We start from the raw sequence: 22102 nt of genomic DNA, 5'->3' as shown, positions 1-22102 counted from the left end.
CCCTACATTTCTTTCTCTCGGTTGATTTTATGAAAAACAAGAGGAGGACCTTATTTTTAGGTCTGGCGGTCCCATGCCACCAAATTTGACAGCGTAGTTTCCCTCCCAAACGACTATTCTGCCGAGTACCAAGTCGGAAGTGTGCTTGTATCTATTTCAACAGTAGGAACCTGGCGGCAGCAATTCCCTGTCTGCCATGCACAGCAGAGGCGCATGCTCAACCATTTCACCAATGTGGTGGGTCAAAGAGCGCCCAGGGGTCTTTGCCGAACAATATCGGGCCGACTTTAAGTCGAGCAGCTCAGCTATAGTCGCTAGGAAAGTCAGGACCAGGTCGGTGTAGTCCTCTACCCATTAGGAAAAACCGGGGCAGTTTCCGTTTGGCACCAGAAATCAAACCCGGAACCTACCGAATCGGAAGCAGACAGTCAACTATCCTCTGCAGGTGGCAAGATCAACCTTGGCCATGGTGGTCGCATTTCGAAAGAAGCGAAATTAGGGGCCCCTTCGCTTTGCGATGCACGTTAAATGACACCATATGGTCAAAAGTTCTCCGCCTCCCCCCCCCCCCCCAACGGTGTCCCCCATAATGGTATGGCATATTTTTTGGAACGGAGAACCTTACGAATTATTATCGTTAGGGAGAAATCTGCGCTGTCTGTGAGCGAAAATTCGACATGCTAAAAATTCGGCAGATCCCGTTTGCCTTATATAGGGATCGAGGTTTTGAGAAGAATGCGGAGGGAAGATAACTCTATGTTAATAGCAAAACAATTACGAAATCACGCTAAAGATGCGTATATAAATGTTGTACGCACACACATATGTTGACGAGTCGCATATGTTTTATATAACCAGTTGTTTAGACCTGCGTAACGATGCCAAGAGCAGCATGGTTGTTAGCGACATCAGAAGTTGCTTGCTTGATCCTTTTTCGTCGCTCTCACCCACTAAGGGGGGTTCGCCAAGAAGCCGGCGGTTAATATAAGTCAATACCTTAATATTATCCAGGCTCGGGAAATATGATTACTTTGTTTTGACTTGGCGGGATTAATTTGGCATAATGTGAAAAAAAGGGAAAGAAGAGAAATAATAGAATTTGTTGGAAAATGGTGGGGCAATTGTTATAAGAAATTTTTCTGAAGGTCAAGTCATTACAGTGTAATAGTTAAATATTAAATGTTAGACAGGCTAGTAAAAATCGAAAGCTGATCAATGGCTCAGCAAGGTAATCTTCTTGTGTTACATAGGAATTCGCAGAGAGCCCCGCAGTTGTTCCTGTCGCTGAGTCCTAGCAGCCCCAAAAGACAAAATATTGGGAGTAGTAAGTGATATTCCTAGTTTTTTTTAATAAAATTTTGAAACAACTTTTTCTCTTATGTTTAAAACGGTGACATGTGAGAAGAAAATGGTCGATATTTTCGGGTTCATTACAGCTTGAGCACAGAGGGGATGGCTGCGTGAAATGATCGCGAGGTATAGTAGCCCTGGACTGCTACATAAATAAACTGAGCTGGATCGCGCTTATTTACAATTGGCGTTAACCCCACGTGACGACTGTATCGTAATATTTCATACGTAACGTTCATGAAATTTGATAGTCAGCCGCAGCGTTGCAACCGCAATTGTCATTTCGCCAACGTTACACTGGAATCGTCTTTTTCCAAAACAATATCGAGACCTGGCATGGCTCTGTGATAGAATGCTTCGTTGGCACGCAGAATACTTGGGTTGAATTTCTGCTGGGGCACTTAAATTTATTATTTGTATTCGTCGGGTCAACACTGCTGATGTCAGCTTTTTTTTCTTAACGCTCTATAGCGTTAAATTTACCAATTTCTGTTCTCGCCATTCCTGGGTAGACATGAACTGTCAAGTACATATCCACATGCACATATCCACGTGCCTGCAGCACATACCCGCCCGTGATATATGGGCATTTGCCACACGTGTCTGCGGAAAGGTTTTGACAACGTATAAATATGCGACGGGATTGTCACATTCTAGATAGATAGATAGATAGATAGATAGATAGATAGATAGATAGATAGATAGATAGATAGATAGATAGATAGATAGATAGATAGATAGATAGATAGATAGATAGATAGATAGATAGATAGATAGATAGATAGATAGATAGATAGATAGATAGATAGATAGATAGATACTAAAGCATGGATGGACAAACGAATGGACGGGCGAACAGATGGACGCATGGACGGACGCTTCCGCCCACTCATTATTCACTCCGTGTATATGTTGTGAAAACCACTAACGCCATCTAGTTATATTATTTTTAAGGACATATACACAGAACACCATCTATCGAGTAACTCATAAACTAGAGGTGGCTACACTGTCGAAATTTGGGCTTGTTGGTGCATTGTGACGACTGAAAATAGCGCTAAAAAATGAGGACTCAAGAAGAGGACACACAGCATAGAGAGAGAGAGTGAGAATTTATTAGAAGGCAGAGAGGTCGGCCTGAGCTAGTTCGCTCTAGCCTGCTACTCTACACAGGGGATAAGGGAAAGGGGAAGGAAAGAGGGATGAAGGGTGATGATGGGGACAAGAAGAGGTGGTGCGTATGTACAGTAGCCACTTAGCATAGTACCCTACAGTCTAGTTTCTAGTCCAGTGGTTTTTATAAAGTCTAGAACAGCCAAAATGGTTGATTGGGCGAGTTGGTGATACATGACTAATTATGAAATGGAAGCGCACAACGTTGAAGCAGACGGAAAGACAGGGACAAGCGCTAGTAGCGCTTGTCCCTGTCTTTCCGTCTGCTTCAACGTTGTGCGCTTCCATTTCATATCTAGAACAGCCTTTGTAGCAGTTTTTGACACTGTTTGGTCGTTCATTGCTGACAATATGTGGCTTTCACTTAATGGTGTTCGTCCAATGCTTGCCAACGTTGCAGTTAGCATTTTTCTTTGCGCCACGTATAATGCACAGTCACAAAATATGTGAGCTATCGTTTCGCGCACTTGGCAGCGTTCACAATTTGGGCTGTCCGCGCGGCCGATTAGGTGGGTGTAGTGGCGAGTGAAGGCGACGCCCAGGCGAATTCGGTGCAGTATATTAGCATGTCTTCGGCTGATTTTATCTGGAAGACGAAAAGTCATAGCGGGGTCTGTTTCCCGCAGGCGCTTGTTCCGGTGATCTGGTAGCGACCAGTAAGTGGCAGCGCATTCGCGCATGAGTGATCTCAACAATGTGTTGACGTCACCTCGCGAGTAGGGTACTTTGACGTACATAGGAGCGTTGTATATTGCCGCTCTTGCTTCGCTATCGGCTGTTTCGTTGCCAACCAGGCCGCAGTGTCCAGGAATCCATTGGAGTGTAATCAAGTGACCACTCCTGTGTGTTAGGTCAAATGCTTGGACGATTCCTAACGTTAACTCGTAAAATTCGCCTCTTCTTGAGTTAGAATAGATAGCTTGAAGCGCTGATTTTGAATCAGATAGAATCGTCCATTTACGCGGTGCTTGGTCGTTCACAAATTTTATGGCTTCTTGTATAGCAACAAGTTCTGCAGCTGTCGAAGATGACCTATGATCTAATTTGTACTGTCGGGAAATACCGAGTTGAGGGATCACGAAGGCTGCAGCTGAGGCGGATGAAGTTACGGATCCATCGGTGTAAATGTGTACAGAGTCACTGTATCGGTCATCTAAATGTGCCAAAGTGAGTTGCTTGAGGGCAATATGAGAAACATGTGACTTATACGAAATTCCACGTATGTGAAGGCACACCAGTGGTTTAGTCAATGTCCATGGAGGCACTGCAGAGACTACGGCAGGTGCGAAGCCTGACGGGATCATGTGCCTATGCATATCGAGGCATCGCGAATAGGTACAGCTTGGTCGGTCCACTTGTAGCGAAGACAAAGGGTGCTGTGCATGTCGGGTCAGTAGACGAAGGTGCACTCGAAGAGGCTCACAGGACGTGTAAACCTGTATAGGGTAGGTGCGTGACTCCTCTATAGTGCCAGAGGTAGATGTGCACCGTGGCAGGCCAAGACATGTTCTCAGTGCTCGTGCCTGAAGGCTCTCTAAAGTGCGAAGGCACGTTGCCCGCATGCTGGACAGCACAGGTGAGCTGTACCTTATATAGCCCACAAATAATGCCTTGTATAACTGCAGAAGACTTTTCTCCGAAGGGCCCCATCTCAGTCCTGCTATAACACGAAGAACATACACAAAACTGATTAGTTTGTTTCTCAGCACAGTCACATGCTTTGACCAGGACAGGTTGTGATCAATGACGACCCCTAAATAGCGGTGGTGCTTAACCATGGGAATCACTGCTCCGTGAGCGAAGATTGGGTACCGCGACATTGATTTCTTCGTAAATGCCAATGCAGCACATTTTGCTATTGAAAGTTCCAGGCCCTGACGACGTAAGTACTTAGATGTTATTGATGTGCCTTGTTGTAGCCTTGCTCGCAGTTGTGGTCGCGTTGCTCCAGATGCCCATATGCATATGTCGTCCGCATACGCACTGATCCTGACAACGTCGGAAAGCTCAGCTTCAAGGCCAATTAGTGTTATGTTAAAAAGCATGGGGCTCAGGACAACGCCTTGCGGAACTCCACGGCTTACGAGGTGCCTGGCCGTGTCACCATCGGATGTCGACATAAAAATGGTACGTCCTCTGAGATAGCTCCCTATCCATGCGTGTAGTCGACCACCTACGCCGATGTCTTCAAGTGCATCAAGAATGGCCTCATGGTAGACGCTATCGTACGCGCCCTTTATATCTAAGAAAATGGCCCCTACCAATCTCCGACGTTGTTTTTCCTTTTCAACAGAAGAAACTAGATCTACAACACCATCTATAGATGATCGACCACTACGGAAGCCATTTATGAAATCTGGTAAGCCGACATTATTCTCTAGCAGCCATTCCAATCTTGCCAGCACCATGCGTTCCATCACCTTACCGATGCAACTGGCTAGGGCAATGGGTCTATAAGAAGACAACTCGTGTGAACACTTGCCTGGTTTCAGTAAGGCCACTATGCGGCTGCACTTCCAACTCTCTGGGACTGTCGCTGTTTCCCACGTAGAGTTGTAGAACGACAAGAGAGCCTGCCTTGCTTCCTGGCTGAGGTGATATAGAGCCGAATAAGTAATTCCGTCAGGCCCGGGTGCGGACGACCGTCGGGACGTAGAAATCGCAGCGTCGAGTTCGTGCATTGTGAATGGTAAGTCGAGGCGATCGTCGCTGGATGGCGGTGAGGCTAAATTCGAAGGTAATATTGATGAAGAGGTCATACCTACGAGTAAGTGGCAGTAATCTTCTGCAACCTCTACTTCAGGTCGACCTTGCTTTAGAGCCAAAGATCGGAAAGGGAACAACTGTTGAGTGGGCGTCTGAAGGCTTCGCACAGTTTGCCATATTCGAGACAGGGGTTTTCTGGGATCAAGAGAGCTACAAAATACCCTCCACCGTTGCCTATCGAGCTTATCGAGGTGTCGCAATACATGTCGTTGTGCTTGGCGTGCTGTAGATAGGTCAGATGGTGATTTCGTTCTCCTGTATTTTCTCTCTGCCCGGCGACGAATTGCACGAAGGTATTCATATTGTGCGTCAAGTTGTGATCTTCGTAGCGGCACATTCACAAGTTTCGTATGCGTTGTTAAGGCTGACGCAATTAGGCTTTCTATTTCAGATATAGATTGAATGTTCCCGCACTGAGCATTTACAGAAGCTTGGAATCCTGGCCAGTATACGCTTTTCACAGGCCGGGGAGACGAACAACGGAATCCTTTTAGCTGTATATATGTAGGGAGATGGTCACTTCCATGTGTTTCAACGTCTACAAACCAATAGGTGGTAGGCAAGAGACTTCTGCTCACAAAACATACGTCTAGACAGCTGCTGTACGATGCGCCACGGAGGTAAGTAGGTGAGCCATCGTTAATGGACATAAGTCCCTGATTGAGCACAAAATCGGCAATGTCCCTACCGCGGGTGTTCATTGAGGCAGAACCCCAAACACACACATAGCACACACAGCATAGACACACAGCATAGATCGTCATAAAGGCTGGCATGTCTGGCATAAAATAACCCTTTTGCAAGAACTGTACTGATTGAACACAAACTGTGTATACGCGCACTGAAGTAGTAATAATTTAATAATTTATTTCCGATGTACCTGCTGCTGGGACTCCGTTTTCGCTCATTCAAAATCATATTCTTTACCGTTGAATACAAACAACCCTATGCGTGACACTGTCCAATATCTCTCACGCCGTATTGATCAGAAATTTTCTGAAAGACTGGGTGCAGACAGCGCATCGCATTTGGACGATAATGCCACCCGTGACTGTCGCATTGAGACATGCGCCGCTCTGTCTATCCACCAAGCTCGCGAGGCAGCTGAGGAGCTCATCGTCTCATCAGTCTCTGCGCGGGAGCGGCCCGCGACACAGTGGTCTGTGTTTTGGAGGACCCAATAGAAGTTTATCCAATGCAACCCAATGTCTGGAGAAGAGGTTGTAGCACGCGTCCTATACTCCAGGAAGAAGCCCTGCCACGATGGTGTAGTGGCTAAGGTACTCAGCTGCTGACCCGCACGTCGCGGGATCGAATCCCGGCTGCGGCGGCTGCATTTTCGACGGAGGCGGAAATGTTGTAGGCCCGTGCGCTCAAATTTTAGTGCACGTTAAAGAGCGCCAGGTGGTCGAAATTTTCGGAGCCCTCCACTACGGCGTCTCTCATAATCGTATGGTGGTTTTGGGACGTCAAACCCCACATATCTATCTAATGAAAACATTAGAATTCAGTCAACCAAAGGAACAAGCAAGATTTCGAACAGGCTACTCAACAATCGACCACATTCATACTATTAATCAGGTAATAGAGAAATGCTCAGAATATAGCCAACCAATATACAAAGCTTTCATAGATTACGAAAAGGCGTTTGATTCAGCATAAATATATCAGCAGTCATGCAGACACTGCGGACTCAGGGCGTAGAAGAAGTATATGTAAACACTCTGGAAGAAATCTACAGGGGATCAACTGCTACCATAGTGCTTCATAAAGAAAGCAACAGAATACCAATCAAGAAGGGTTAAGGCAGTGGGACACAATCTCCCCAGTGCTATTTACCGCGTGCTTACAGGATGTTTTCAGAGGCCTAGAATGAGAACAGCTAGGCATAAGAGTTCATGGAGAGTACCTTAGTAACCTGCGCTTCGCCGATGATATTGCATTGCTGAGTAACTCTGGGGACGAATTGCAACTCATGATTACGGAGTTAGACAAGGATAGCAGGAAGGTGGGTCTTAAAATTAATCTGCAGAAAACTAAAGTAATGTACAACAACCTCGAAAAAGAGCAGCGCTTCGAGATAGGTAATATAGTGCATTTCAAGTTGTAAAAGACCATGTCTACTTCGGGCAGCTAATAAGCGCGGAGCCGAACCACGAGATTGAAGTAACTAGAAGAATAAGAATGGTGTGGAGCAAAATTGGGAAGCACTCTCAAATCATAACAGGTAGATTGCCACGATCCCTCAAGAGGAAGGTATATAACAGCTGCATCTTGCCGGTACTTCGCTACGGAGCAGAAACCTGGAGACTTACAAAGAGGGTTCAGCTTAAATTGAGGACGACGCAGCGAGCACTGGAAAAAATGGTAGGCGTAACCTTAAGAGACAAGAAGAGAGCAGAGTGGATTAGGGTACAAACGCGGGGTAAGGATATCATAGTTGAAATAAAGAAGAGGAAATGGACCTGGTCCGGGCATGTCGCGCGTAGACCTGATAACCGCTGGTCACTAAGGGTAAGTAACTGAATTCCCAGAGAAGGCAAGCGGGCTAGGGGGAGACAAAAGGTTAGATGGGCAGGTGAGATTAAGAAGTTTGCGGGTATAAATTGGCAGCAGCAAGCACAGGACCAAGTTCACTGGCGGAATATGGGAGAGGCCTTTGTCCTGCAGTGGACGTAGTCAGGCTGATGACAATGATGGTGATGATTATGATGATGATGATGATGATGATGATATATTTATCTACTCCAGGAAGAAGAGGAGGCACCGGGAGTTTCAGCTAATGTCCTCAACTAAGTGGCTGCCTGGCAGAGTCTTGTACCGAAAAAGATTTGTGAGAGCTTACAATATTCTCCAATCGTTAAACTCCAATCATCAGGGCACAATTGCAGCAAAATATTACATTTTTCACATCATGCTAAATAGGCAGGCACCCACACGAAAATTAGCAGCATTGCAAATAAACGCGTTTGAATTTCATTTTAACACTGCGACTGATCCTTCTTTCACCTCGTGATAGTAAGCTACACCATAACAATTTGAGTTTGTCGAAGTTGCACTTTAACGAACTTGTTTCTGCAGGTCCCCTGAGATTCGTTCAAATGAAGTTTCACGGTGTACGGTGTAGTGAAGCTAAATGCATCTAGCATTGAGCAAATGCTTATGAGTGGTATACAAGGCAATTCGTGTAAATTTTGAGGGCCCATTTTCTTTCTTAGGTACAACAAACTAACAGATAATGATGCCAAAAAAGTATAGGGGATGTTATTGGAAGTAATTGTAATACGAATGCTCAGAAATAAAACTGGACGAAAAGATAACTTTCCAGCGACCGGATCTGAACCTGCGACCTTCTAATAGCGCGTTCGATGCTCTACCACTGAGCTACAGTGGCGGTCACGCCGCCGTTAATTTTAGAGGGTATGTAAGTGCATTTAAACGTGGAAGTAGGGTGCCTTGATGTGCGTACCCTACGTGGGAGTAATATCCTCGGATTTTACGTGGGAGCATCTGTCCGCGCCACCTGCTGGCCCTGCAGCATGCGACGAGTGTGAAATACTCTTTCATGGCCTCCGAGATTGCGAGCGCGAGGCGGGAATCCACCGCGCGCCCGCAATTTCGGACACCATGACTTTTTCTTGCTTGTTGGCGTCACGTAATGCTGATAAATAAGTTTTGATCACTGTTGGAGCCCCATGAGCTCAATTTTCGAAAGCACCCGGCCCAAGTGTGTAGTAGCTCCTACAGTTCGCAATAACGACCAGTGCCAGCTTCTTTATGGGCTTCCCTTTTGGCATCATTATCTGTTGGTTCTCGTTCATGTTGTGCCGTACAAGGGCATTGTTATACAATTGCGTGGATGTTACTCTAATGCAATGCTCGCGCTAGGACACGCTAAAGCTTGAAACAGGAAAACTGGGCGATTCTGAAGGCTAATCTCATTGAAGGTCGTTTTACACGTTGATTCTCTAAGCAGGGAGGCCCGGTCTAAACAACACATGTAGGCAGTCACAGACACGACACGGATGTGCAAACTACAGACACAGAACCTCGCGCTGAAACTAAGCGTTCGCGAGTCTCATATATTTACAGGCACGCCATAGTTGGTGTATGTGCCGTCGGTATATCTTCAAAGGTTAATTCTAAAACCAAACCAAATTTACTAAAGATGAAACACAGAAAAAGAAAGAAAGAGAGCGGCATTTCTCAGCTGATAAGAATTTGGACGCCATGCTGCAGTTCTTGGGAAAGCTGAAAACGATGCTCATGGAGTCGCGACAAGGTATACGCTATGCTAATGCAATTTACTGATCACTTTCAATTTTGATTGCGTTAACCATGTCATGTAAATAACGGCGTTTGAACCATATACGTATACGTCGTATATACATTTCATTAAGTGTCACTGCTGACACTAACGCACGTCGGTGCTTGTTTCTGGCGTTTCATTGACGGATGTATTAATTCTGTTAGCTGTTAGAGCCACACGAACTTAATTTACGAAAGCACCTGGAACAAACGCGTCTGGTTTGCGATAACGAATCTAGGTTGCTTCTTCAGGCTCTAGCCGCGCAGTGTTGTACGATATCTGTTCATTATTGCGCCCACCCGCTAATTCTTACTCCGTTTAATACGGACAATTTATGGGCCTTCGAGATCAAATTAGTAAGCCTTTACTTTATTGAGGCTCGAGATAACTGGTGTTCTGTGGACAATGAGTTATGTGAAGGTAAATACTCGGTTACACGACAATTTAGTTTTATTTTATTGATTTTTGTTATGTCGAGTTTTAACTGTGCACGCGATCCCAACCACGTCCACAGTAACACCAGAGTACTCTGGTAGTACTGCTGGAAGTGTCTTAATTGAAATATTGAAGCCGATTTCGAGATATCGTCAAGATCTAAAACAGCAGCAGTGTTCTGTGCTAATCACGAATGACGCTGTGAACCAGTATAGAAGGAACTGATTGCAATGTTCTCTTGAACCTAAACATGTGTTTCCTGCGCACCCTTAATGCCCCAAAACAGGGCAATGGCCCCAAAATTTCTAAACTCACTTTTAGTCCAATGTTACCAGGAATTGCTCCGCGGCTTGCTTTTCTCTGTGGTGTCTGCTGTGGTGGCTGCAGGGCGCTCGGCTGCTGATCCGAAGGTTACTCACCCGGACTCACTCACAGCTCGATCTTAGTGACTCTGAGTGAATGGACTCATGAGTTAGTTTGCCGACCTATGGGTGAGAGGCCCGTGAGCTGTTCCAAGGCAGTGCACTTTAAAGAACTCGAAATTTCCGGAGCCATCCCACTAGGACGTCTCTCATAATGTGTCGTGGTGCGACGTAAAACCATAGATAATTTTGTTCTCGTACTTTTTTTTTCAGCACAGTTTTTTTTTATTTCGTGCTTCACGCGTCAGCACGAAATGGTGCGGCTCATGCAGCACAGCGCATTGTTCTGCAGAACAATACAATTGAACTCTTTTTCTTGCATGGAGCACCAGTGTTGGCATGGATACGCAATGCTAATGTGACATACCAGAAGACATACCAGAAGTAAACTTCTGGTATGTCAGCCTTGCCTTGCATCCATATCGAGAAAATGATTTAGTTTTGCACACTCACAAAGAGAGAGAGAGAGAGAGAGAGAGAGAGAGAGAGAGACGATATGCATGAATAGTTAAGTGCACAATGGGGGCACCGTGCGTCGTCTGTCGCTTTACATTGATGTAAGTTACGTGCTTAGTCTTTCACGTTAAGAGATAGAGAAGCGGTGTGCATGAATAGTTAGGTGCACAATGGAAGACGGGGGCACTACGCGATTTTATTATTGCGTGCGTGGTGTCTTCATCTGCCTCTCCAATACGGCTGTGATTTTAATTGGGGTATTATCAACGGCCGTATGAAACGGCACGTTTTCGGCAATACGTTTCTCAATACAATTCTGCAATACTTTTCTCAGATTCAAGGTAAACTTCTTGGAGATGCAGCTGATCTGTGCAAACTTGACCGATTGCAATAGCACCTGTGTGCGTATAAAAGAAACATATACGCAACTGTACGCAACTTGTAGCTGAGCGCGGACAACCGCATCCCCTGAACGCCAAGTTTTGCACCGTATTGTTCATACTTGTAGTACATCGCTCCATGGCAGTGGGTGCACCTTCGTCCAAGTAAATACGTGCAATGCGACAAGCCGTCCGTACTGAACGGCGCTGCAGTGCGACCGTCGGGTCATTCCGGAGCCGCCGCGTAGTGTGAACGGGTGGCGAGGTCATCGCTTTATGCGAACACCAACATTGTGCGCACTAAGCGGAGCGCATTTCCCCGAGCATTGACCTACTTTTCGGGAAGCGCGAGATTTACTACGCTCCTTACCTCTTCCCTCTCCCGGCCGTCCTCCTCGGCCAGCGGCTGGAGCGCCGAGTCAGGGACGCGTCCTCTCTTCCCTCCTCCTCTCTAGTTATCTCTCTATTTATTTAATAAAGAGCCCACCCGATGTTAGCGTTGCAGCGGCCGCATAGCAGACGAAAAACGGGCTGACTATTGCAGACGGCATTTTGGGATCGCTGAGTAGCGATAAAATTTTCGGATGCTGCTTCGGAATGTTTCCGTAAAAGCAAATTTTTTTTACACAAAAAACAAAAATACACAACCATGATAGTGAAAGCGAAGCGTCTGCTGGTGCGGCTGTTGCGTGCTCTATTTTATTTCGTCTCTTTGTCGTCTCGCCGATGCATTTCTATTTGCTGCTCGACACCGGTAAGGGAGCACCGGAGAAAGGGAACGCGACCGTGTGACCTAGTGGCTGACAGCATCGAAGGCGAGGGTGAGGCCATCTAGGATCTGCGGACCCCGGGCAAGCCCGGGGCCCGGGACTTCGCTGTGGACCTTCAAAGGGAGGCGGAGCCAAACGACGGCCGCCAGCCCAGCCTTCGCGGTGGTTTCAAAAGACAAGGGTTAGTAGAGAAACTCGTCCAAATCTGTGAGCTTAATAACGTAACGCAAATGTGGCAATAAATTATTTTTTACAAGTTGCTGCGCCATCTATGAGGTTAAAAAAACACTATTTTGAGCACACTGCAACATATAAATTGACAGTAATCTTTATTCGTATAGGATGTAGATGACAACCAATATTTTGAGCATTACCATTTTTTTTTGGAATTGTTTAAAGTTGGGGACAGGCCAGGCGGCTATGGTCGATTACGCTGGCCCAGTGAATAATTTCGCCACAAATCCTGCGCTTTAAAACTAAACATATTTGCTCTAACTAAACGTGGTTTACAATTCGCCTCGTCATCTAGGAGCTAGAAACTACACTATTTTTGCTCAGGTTGGACTTAGATGTTCAATAACGTTTATTTATTTCATCAGAAGATAGTCGCTAGTATCGTGAAGCTTTTAATGCTGAAGCTAAAAAAAATAGGAGAAAATTTGAAGTGAGGTTTGCCGGTTGGGGATGGTTACGCGACTAATTTTGCTGCGACCAGCGATTGGCGTTGACTCACGCGATAAAGTCAACGCGCAACGAACCGTATAAGGAGCGTAGGCAGAAATTTTTTTCGGTTGTCCGGGCAAGGAGTTCAACCTGTTCAACCACGCTCTATGAACTGCGTGGGTTTGTATGTGTGCGTGTGAATATACGCAAGCAAACTTTTTAAAAATTAAAAAAAAAGTCCCCCCCCCCCCCCCCCCCCAGTTACGCCCTGAACCATTGGAGTTGAATGGTGCGAAGCGTAGACCAAACAAGAAAAAAAAAAAGAAACAATTTGTAATTGATGTTTTTGCTGTGGTGCAAACTTGCACTCCTTCCCAGGCTTGGCGCTCTGTGTATGAATTCCCTGGCCCCGGGTTGCATCCAATAGCGACCGAGCGTGGTAACTTTGTAAGTTTGCGTTAGCTCTACAGTTTGTCAGCATTGAATGGAATAATTGTCATGAACTTTTTTTTTCTTTGCTTTATGCACAAAACGTAGCGTGCCAAACACCAGCTTTTAATTTCTGCTAGAAAAAAAAAAATTGGACAGATCCCACTCTTAGCGAGTCAATACTATAAATGCGAAGCAATATACTAGTGGTATGCCTCTACTGCATTTTTTTTTTCTATTGCCTGAGCCAAGCGTTGTTTGGCCGACTGAACAAACAGACCCCACGCTGCGGGGGTCTAGTGGCTAAGGTACTCGGCTGCTGACCCGCAGGTAGCGGGATCGAATCCCGGCAGCGGCGGCTGCATTTCCGATGGAGGCAAAAATGGTGTAGGCCCGTGTGCTCAGATTTGGGCGCACATTAAAGAATCCCACGTGGTCAAAATTTCCGGAGCGCTCCACTACAGCGTCTCTCATAATCATATGGTGGTTTTGGGACGTTAAACCCTAGATATCAATCAGACAGACAGACAGACAGACAGACAGACAGACAGACAGACAGACAGACAGACAGACAGACAGACAGACAGACAGACAGACAGAGAGCTCTATTAGACCCTGAGGCCCTTTCCCTCTGGATTGCCTGAAGTTACGTATGGAGCGATGAGCTCCGGAAGGCCTCCTCCCAGTCGCCTTCACCGGATAGAGGGCCAGTAGGTAACGCAGGGCATTGCCAAAGCATGTGCGCTTAAGAACAGTAAGTTTCGTTGCAGTCCGGACAGTTTGAATCAATTTCTGTTGAGATACGACTCTCAAATCTTCGGCGCTCACCCAAGTCGAACTTTTACCATTGCCTCGGAGTTACAATCACCGACCAACTCACATGTACTGCGCACATAACTAACCTTATAAAATACTTTTGCAAATCGCTTGGTTACCTCAAGCGATCACTTTTTCTATCCACACTCCATGTCCGCAAACTTGCTTATACGAAACGTTCATTCGGACAAAACTTGAGTATGCCTCAGGGATTTGGAACTCTCACCAGACTTATCTTATTGGCTGACTTGAGGCTGTGAAAAATCGAGCAGGGCGTTTTATTGCTTCAAACTATGTGACTGGCACACTAGTATCACTTCCATAAAATCTTCCCTCAGCATACCTAGTCTATCTCTTCAGCGTAAAATTTCACAACTTTCCTTTTTCACAAACTGTATTTTAATTTCCCTCACCTAAAAGACAGTTTGTTTCTTCCGCCCAACCGCACTTCACACCGTCTATTTATTAACCCCAGTGTTCAACGCTTACATGATACCACTCAAGCATTCAACAAATCCTTCCTACCAACTGCTATTGAGCTACGGAATGCGTTGCCTGAACAAATAGTACATGAGCAAGACTCCAATAAATTTAGACACCCACTGTCATGTTTTCTCCTAATCTGCCATCATAATAGTGTTATTTCATGTACTATTCTTTTTGTAACGGCATTTATACCACTTGTTCTGCCTATTGCGCTGTCTTTGCCTCGCTTTTGAAAGTGAAATCATGAATTCTGTATTTTTCAAACATTTTATTTATTTTTTTCTAGCATTGCAGAGTTATGATTATGATGTTATTGATTTTCTTGCCCCCTCCCATTTTATTTTTGGTGCTTTTGTCCCCCCCCCCCCCTGTGTAACACCCTGAAAAGGGCCTTTCTTTGAGGGTAAGATAAATGATGATGATGAAGGTGATGATGGTGATGATGAAAAATCCCAGCGAGGGGAATGAGCCTGTCTAGAGCATTCTAAGTGTGGCTAGTAGTATTAAGTTATTCTTAAAAGAGAGAAAAGAAGATAAAAGTGAGCCCCGTAACTGTCTGCATCATAATGCGACACCTCCACAGTGGCTCACCAGGGATGGGGGTAAAGAGGGATTAAAATGGATGAGGAGGATTAAAAGGAATAGGCATAGAGATAGGGGCAGAGACAGAGGGACCCACATACAGAAGTAAGGCGAATATATGAAAGATGGACACGGTCGAAGGAGTCCGAGGACGGGGTGCCCCTCAGCGAGAGCTTCACGGCGTCAGGAGATGGCGTAGGGTGAGCCAGTCGGCCAGAGCTGCGCTGTCGTCGGAGATCGCGGGGGCACAACTGGTCGGCATGAAATCCAGAGAGCGAGTGTCCTAAGTGTGACTCAGACCTATCTAACTTCGGGTGAGAGAGGATTTTTTTTTCCGGACGGGGGAGGGGGTCCCTCGAGGAAATCACACGAGGAATCAACAATAACTTAGGAATAATTTAGGGGCGTGATGTGGCTCACGCGCTGTTTATGTAATGACCTGTTTATTGCAAAGTGCTCCTTTACGGCGCCCCTAATCAAAATGTCGTGATTTTGCGACGATTTGCAATCGCGAGAACGCTCAGACATAGGCTGCTGAATAAATTATAAATAGAAACGCTCGAAGTGCCATTGGCTCGTCAAGAAATGCTGCGAATTAAAAGAAAGCGACAAAAGTATTTGCGAGAGGTGAATTCGTAGTTCCGAGCCTGAGAGGAAAGAACGTGTACGTTATAAACCTGGTGGCTGCGAAGATAAGGCCCACACCGCCACCGCTCCGATAACATGGCGTGCCGCATTCTTGACTGCTCGTGAGGTGCCGCAATATCCTGTCGGCGTCAATCATGCCGTACGAAGCGGATTGCGTGGAGGAGAATATGCGGCGTCAACCGCCGCGACGGAAGTCGTCTTTCTGGTAACAGGAAACGCCACAATGTCGAATAATAAATAAACAAGCAGCGCCGACGGGTCTACGGGTCCTGCGGTGCAGCCAACTTCAACAGAGCCCGCTTGAGTCGGCTGAGCATCCCAAGAGCCCGGTGCTCGGGGCCAGAGCCGCGGTTCGACTGAGACGTTCGCGTTTTCTCCGCGTAGTGTCGCTGCGGGCGGCGCCGGTGGAAAGCCCCGGCCGCTCCCCGGGCGTGACGTAGCGGCCCGGGGGCCGCGGATTTTAGTGCGCATCGGCGACTACGCAGGCCGGGACACTTTTTCCTGCGTATGGCCGCGGCCGGCGGCTGCAACGCTATGGGGGATGCATATTTGGAGCGAAAACATTAGTTCGCAGTTCGAATTTGCAGCGCAAATCGCTGAGCGAGAAGCCTCAAGTGCAGAGGAACGTCCCTAATACCAGGAATGAGCAGAAGCATGCGTAAGTGAAGCGCAACGGCCAACTTTCGGCACGGTCTTTTTGCAGTGCTCGACCCCAAGTTTCGACAGAGCTGGGCCCAGGCGCGGAGTAGGGCGCACTGTTGCAACCAGGTAGCGCAACCTGTCCAGGCCTAAGAGCGGACGACGCACTGCACGCTCAAAAGCGCGTTTATGAAACGTAATCTACAAAATTAATGTAGTGGCCGTGTCATCGAGTAATTTGCCGTCACAGAAATAGCCGGGACGTCTAAGTTGGCCACAGAAGGTAGCGAATAGTTTTGCAGTCGGTGCGCGCCCAGTGGGGCCGACGTTTTGCACAGCCAACCTCTCCGGTGTCGCAAGCGTTCCGTGTCAGCAAGGTTCATCGGCTCTTCCCCGCGCCTAACGACGCGTCAGATGACAGCGATGGACAGCGTTACCATTTCGACGTCGGGAACGAAGCCGTGAACCTCTTTGATTTAAGCACCGTTTTCTCGCACTTCGCGCGCGCCCCGCACTGTCACCAAAGTCGCGCAAACTTTTGCGGCGAGCGCGCGAATTCTAGCCTCGACGCCAGCGCGTCCCTTCGTCGTCTGTTTCGGAAAAATCGTCTGCAACCGCGAGAGACAGCTGCAGCAACGGCACTAAAAGCCGCTTAGCAGCAACGGCAACCAAGTGTCGGAAATCGTGAGACAAAACTAGGTGACTGCCACGGAACGTGGGATCGTTTTCGTGAATTTTGTGCCGTCGTGCCGAACTTGGATGCCAAGCCGAGTCAAAGGCGAGAGAAAGGTGGCAGCCGAGAAAGTTTTTCCTCGCCGGTAACCTCGGCTCCAGCGTACAGGCGACCAAACCCCACGCTGTGTGTGTTTTGTGCGTGCGTGCGTGCGGTTTTTTGTCGCCGGTTGAATGGGGCGCCTTGTCGTAAAAAAGCGAGTAGCGTAGACAGGCTGCAAAAGCGACGGGACCCGATGCTGACGACGTCCGAGGCGGCGGCATGCGAAAGTTGTCCAAGTCCAAGAGCGGTGACAAGGCGGCGTCGTCGTCGGCGTCCGGCGGGTCCCACGACGCGACGGCGCTGCGCCTAGCCAGCTACCGCGCCGGCGAAGTGTCCGTGCCGTCGTCGACGGAAAGCCCTAAGGTTAGTCCTAGCTCGCCCGAAGACGATCACGGGCCAAGTTCGTCGGAACCTGTTGCCTCTTCGGAACGACGTGTCATGAGCGGTCTCGACCAGCCTTCGACGAGCCGGGGAGACGTCGTCAAGGTGCGTACACGTTTGCGTAGTGCCATCTCCGCACGCGGGGTTCTAGGCGTGAGTGGCTTTCTCTTTTTGTCTTTTCACGCTCCGCGTGGATCGTGTGCTGGTTCCCCCCTTTCCCTCGCTTTCCATCGATTGTTTGATGCCGGGGCATTAGCATTTCGGGCGTGCAGCTCGGAGTTTTGGTGGGCTGTCACAACTCGGGCTCCGGCCCCGTCAGTGCACGCCCGCGAAGCAGACCCAACGACGCGGCGGCGTTTTTGTTGTTTCTTATCCCGTCCTCGCGGGGTGCATTTCGAGGGTAGCCACCGATAAGCTTGGGGCAGGTGTCAGTTCCTGTCAGCGCACCCAGTAGCAGCGCCATTCGTTCAGGTTTCTCGAAGTTTCTCTGGTCGTACAGACCGGCAGTCGCCCTCGCGAAAGCGACCGAACGAAATGTCGTCGCCGCTTTTTGAGGCGCACGCCAAAGTCGTCGGCAAACTCGATGTCATCTCGCTGCAAAGCTGTCGTGTCGAAGTATCGGCGCTTGAAACATCGCGTTGGTGGGTGCTCCCATGCCGATTTGTTCTCTGACTTCGACGAATATTGTTGCCAATGAGATACAGCATTGCTCAACTCTCGATACAAACTTAGGTCCTTGACCGCCTCGGCTACGACCCCGCTTTTACGCGTGAAACTTTCGCACGTGTGACATTATATGGGTGGCGCACGATACACTACTTTCGATCGCGATCCAGCCCGATCGGGTTTGAACTTTGCGATTGGTCGGCTTGTCATTGTGCAAAGCTGCGGAAAGGAGCGAATCGCGGTGTATAAATATAAGGTGCGGCATCGACCTACACCCGGTTAGTGCGGGCGAAGCATCTTACTGTACTCGTCACACATGTCATTAGGTTTTAAGATCTCGTTACGTATTTTCATCTACCTACTGCTGACGTACAAGTACCTCTGCGGCGTTACTGTTGTTGTAAGCATAATTAAAAACAGTGCGATATGAGCACGGAAAACATGCGTGGAAACAGGACTAGCACAGTTTTTAACTATGGATAAGCATTAAGTGGCTCGCATATGCTCGCTAGTAAGTTGTTTTAGCAAAGTGCCCGGATCGTTATTGTAGCAAGTGTCAATCTTGCAAACGCGTATCCTGATACACATCCAGTGAAGCAAGTGCTGCTCCAAACAGTCAGTTTTGTTAAATTGCTCCAAACCTGCTCCGAAATGGCACTGCGAGAATGAGAATGCCCAACTTTTACTTTTAAAGAAATAAAGAAACTTAAAGAGATCTGTTTACTATCATCCCAGCTAGTATGCAGCATTATCAGCTCTGATCTCGTTTGTGCGACAAGAACTGGCCCATCAAGCATATTGCTCATTTGGCAGTTTTTATTTTTTTCAGCTAGACTTGCAGGATAGTGTGGTGAAATGTGAAAATGAGCAGGATTGCTTTTATCTTGTACCAATTATCTACTGCTTATCTGGTAACAGTTGCGTGGGACCATGGTCACTTTTAAAATGTGGTGCTTAGCCTTGCCAATTTGAATTGATTTCTGCTACAAATACTAGTAGTTTAATTACATAGCTCCTTTCACAGCACATCTTTGATAACCATCGTTTTAATTACTTGCTTCTTGAAATTAACATTGATTGTTTTCTATGGAATATATTTTATAATAAATAATATTTACAAGATGCTTTAACAATGCTTCGAACTCCAAATTGGTGTATAGGAAAATTTGTATCTGCTCCTAAAACACCAATAGCTGCTCGAAACATGCATGCTTTTCACTCCGAAAACACTTATGACTGCTCCAAAGTATGCCCCAAAAAGTAAAAGTCACTTCCATCACTGCACATCCAAAATAATGCTTTGCTTTTCAGCATGTGAAAAGTAATCACTTGCGTGCGCTAGATGGTGCAATCATCATTAGTCGCTGTCTAGTACTCTGTCCAGAGAGCACTGAAAGACTAATAATCGCTCTTTGGGTGCTGTGTGTCCGAAAAGCCCCAAATAGCGTCATTAAAACTACATATGATCAAAGTTTACAATGTCCACCAAAGAGTACATCGATTGTGTTGCATCTGGGGATATATTGTATCCTGAAACATGTTCAAAGCATTGGCTGTATTGTGTCACCATATTTTATAGGATCTTTGAGGGTGTGCGGCAGCGTCATTGACAACTGTTGCATCAACTTCTGGTGGCTGAGGAAGGTTTCACGTCGGCACTTCTTGATACCTTGTAGAAAAGTTGTGATAACAATCATGATATGTGGGGTTTAACATCCCAAAACCACCGTATGATTATGAGACACGCCGTAGTGGAGGGCTCCGGAAATCGTGACCACCTGGGGTTCTCTAACGTGCACCCAAATCTGAGCACACAAACCTAGAGCACTTCTGCCTCCATTTAAAATGTAGCCGCCGCAGCTGGGATTGGGTCCCGCGACCTGCGGGTCAGCAGCTGAGTACTTTAGCCACTACACCACTGCTGCGGGGCAAGTTGTGATGAGTCCACCCATAACCGGAACAAACATCCCTGGAACACGTGTCTTGCAAAACCCATTGTCTGTATTGTCCACTAAAATGCCGCTCTTAAATCACCTTTAGTAAACATAAGCTTACTTACTTTTTGCCCACGGCTGCGTACAAAGACTCTGAAGTATTTCCAATAAATAAATACATAGGTATTTGTCTACGATGTTTTACACTATTTGTATTTGCCAAAATGTTGCACGTATTTACCTCATGTGGTTTGTATTGCCACATTGAGTTACAAAGTAATAATAATAATAAAAAAAAAACTCTGCAAGCAGCCGAACTTGAACAAAACAGGTTTGTCCTGAAAAACGTTGCGACTGAATGGAAGTTTTATAAAAAATTATGTGCTATTATGAGGTTTAACATCACAATGACAGCAGTCTAGGTTTTTAACAATCGTACAGTGGTGTTTACAAATTAATTTTGACTGATTGCGGTTAATTAGCTTGAATAGGATACCTGACACATGACACTTGTGGATTCCATTACGGTCTGGAATTAAACCAGCAGTCATGAACAGCTTGCTTTGTTCAAGCAATGTGCTGGTTGTAATCTTTTGTACCTACCCGTGTTTTGTTCTCATTTATTTTTAAAAATATTTAGTGCTTTTAGGGGCTTGAAACAGCGGTGTTCTTCCTAAGATACTTGTTCCTTCCAATAAGTTTTTACACATTAGGCTGAAAACGAGAGTGCAAATGACGTTCTGCAAGTGGAGAATTCTAAAGCTCCTCCGCTTTGAACTGTTGACTCTGGGATGCCCCTATCTGCTGGAATTCGAGAAGATAAAGCCCAGCTTTCTGGCACTCCCAGCTGATAGCTCTCTTCAGAGGTGTAGACATTCCAGGCACAAATCAATGTAGCAACAGTCTGTGGATTTACACTCGACAGATGTAAAAGATATGTTGATGGAGTCAAACTGAAGAATGGCGACATCCAAGGATCAATTTGTTCCAGTTGATTCATTTTTTCAAGATGACCTTCCCTGAACACCTGTAGAAAACATGTCAGGCCCTGAACTGATTGCTTAGAAAGGCTGAATGTTGATTTAAGTAGCATAGCAACACCTGTCTGTTTGTCGATTATGCCGTGTGGTTGGGTAAAGCGAAAGTCTGTTAATTTTCAAGATATCAGTTACATTAACACAAACAAGGTGTTTTCAAGGAACACCTGCCATTAAAATAGAGAAACTTGTAAAAGCAATAATTTTTAGTGGCTGAAATATTTCTACAGCAGGAGTCTCAAGAATCTTTGTAACATCTGAACCGAGTGTAATTATCATCACTGGTTGCTTTCCAGGTAGGTTTAGCTCAGCCAATAGTTCTTGCTTAGCTTACAGTGACATAAATCAGTCATTGTGCAGTATTTGCAGATGCAAACAATATCAATTATAATCACTAGGTGCATTACAAATTTGTTTGTGTTAGAAAATGCAAAAACACTTCCCAATTCATCCTCATAACAGAGAAGTAATTTTAGGTGAAAATATTCATAACAATCACTAATTGCTATACCAGTTCATTGATAGTGAAATTAAAGCTGGTTAGTGCATGAGGCATTTGAGGAATATTGCAGAGGTTCATCAAGCTGCTCGAGCATTTAGTCCTGTTCTTCTACTATCCAAAGTATATGAACTTGATTGATTGATTGATTCATTCATTCATTGGTCACTCAAACTGCACACTCATTAAGCTGTGCAAGAATGAACGGAAAACTTTTGTTTCTTCGAGTTACAAGTTTTCTCCACACTAATTACACTAAAGCTGTTGTGGTTTGCTTATCCACTGTTTGGGTTGGATTTTTTTAAAGTACGATATTCAAATGGCCATATGCCTTTCACATTTCACTTGAAGCATGCTAAGCTTCTCACGCACAGCCAGCTGTCTTTTGATAAACTGAAACCTACTGGGAATAGTCACAAACTTTGCCGTAAAGCACCTTAACCGTGTGCTCGCCTTCGGTAGAGCCTCCTTCCTCGTGCAGCTGAA

At 46.3% G+C, this 22102-nt stretch overlaps 1 protein-coding gene across 4 annotated transcripts in view; it reads left to right on the top strand.

Moving 5' to 3' along the window:
- The first annotated feature begins 17019 nt into the window (after positions 1 to 17019).
- LOC142786497 (uncharacterized) overlaps positions 17020 to 22102 on the top strand; it is a 116259-nt gene continuing 111176 nt past the window's right edge. For all 4 annotated transcript variants that reach the window (XM_075884223.1, XM_075884220.1, XM_075884219.1 and 1 more), the window contains exon 1: positions 17020 to 17585. In XM_075884223.1, coding sequence (XP_075740338.1) covers positions 17319 to 17585 — 267 coding nt within the window. In that variant the 5' untranslated portion in view covers positions 17020 to 17318. The remainder of the gene's footprint in view (positions 17586 to 22102) is intronic.

This window comes from Rhipicephalus microplus, unplaced genomic scaffold (assembly GCF_043290135.1).
Source record: "Rhipicephalus microplus isolate Deutch F79 unplaced genomic scaffold, USDA_Rmic scaffold_24, whole genome shotgun sequence".
Classification (NCBI taxonomy): domain Eukaryota; kingdom Metazoa; phylum Arthropoda; class Arachnida; order Ixodida; family Ixodidae; genus Rhipicephalus; species Rhipicephalus microplus.
The sequence above is the reverse complement of the archived record's forward strand: the minus strand, read 5'-3'. Positions and strand labels throughout refer to the sequence as shown.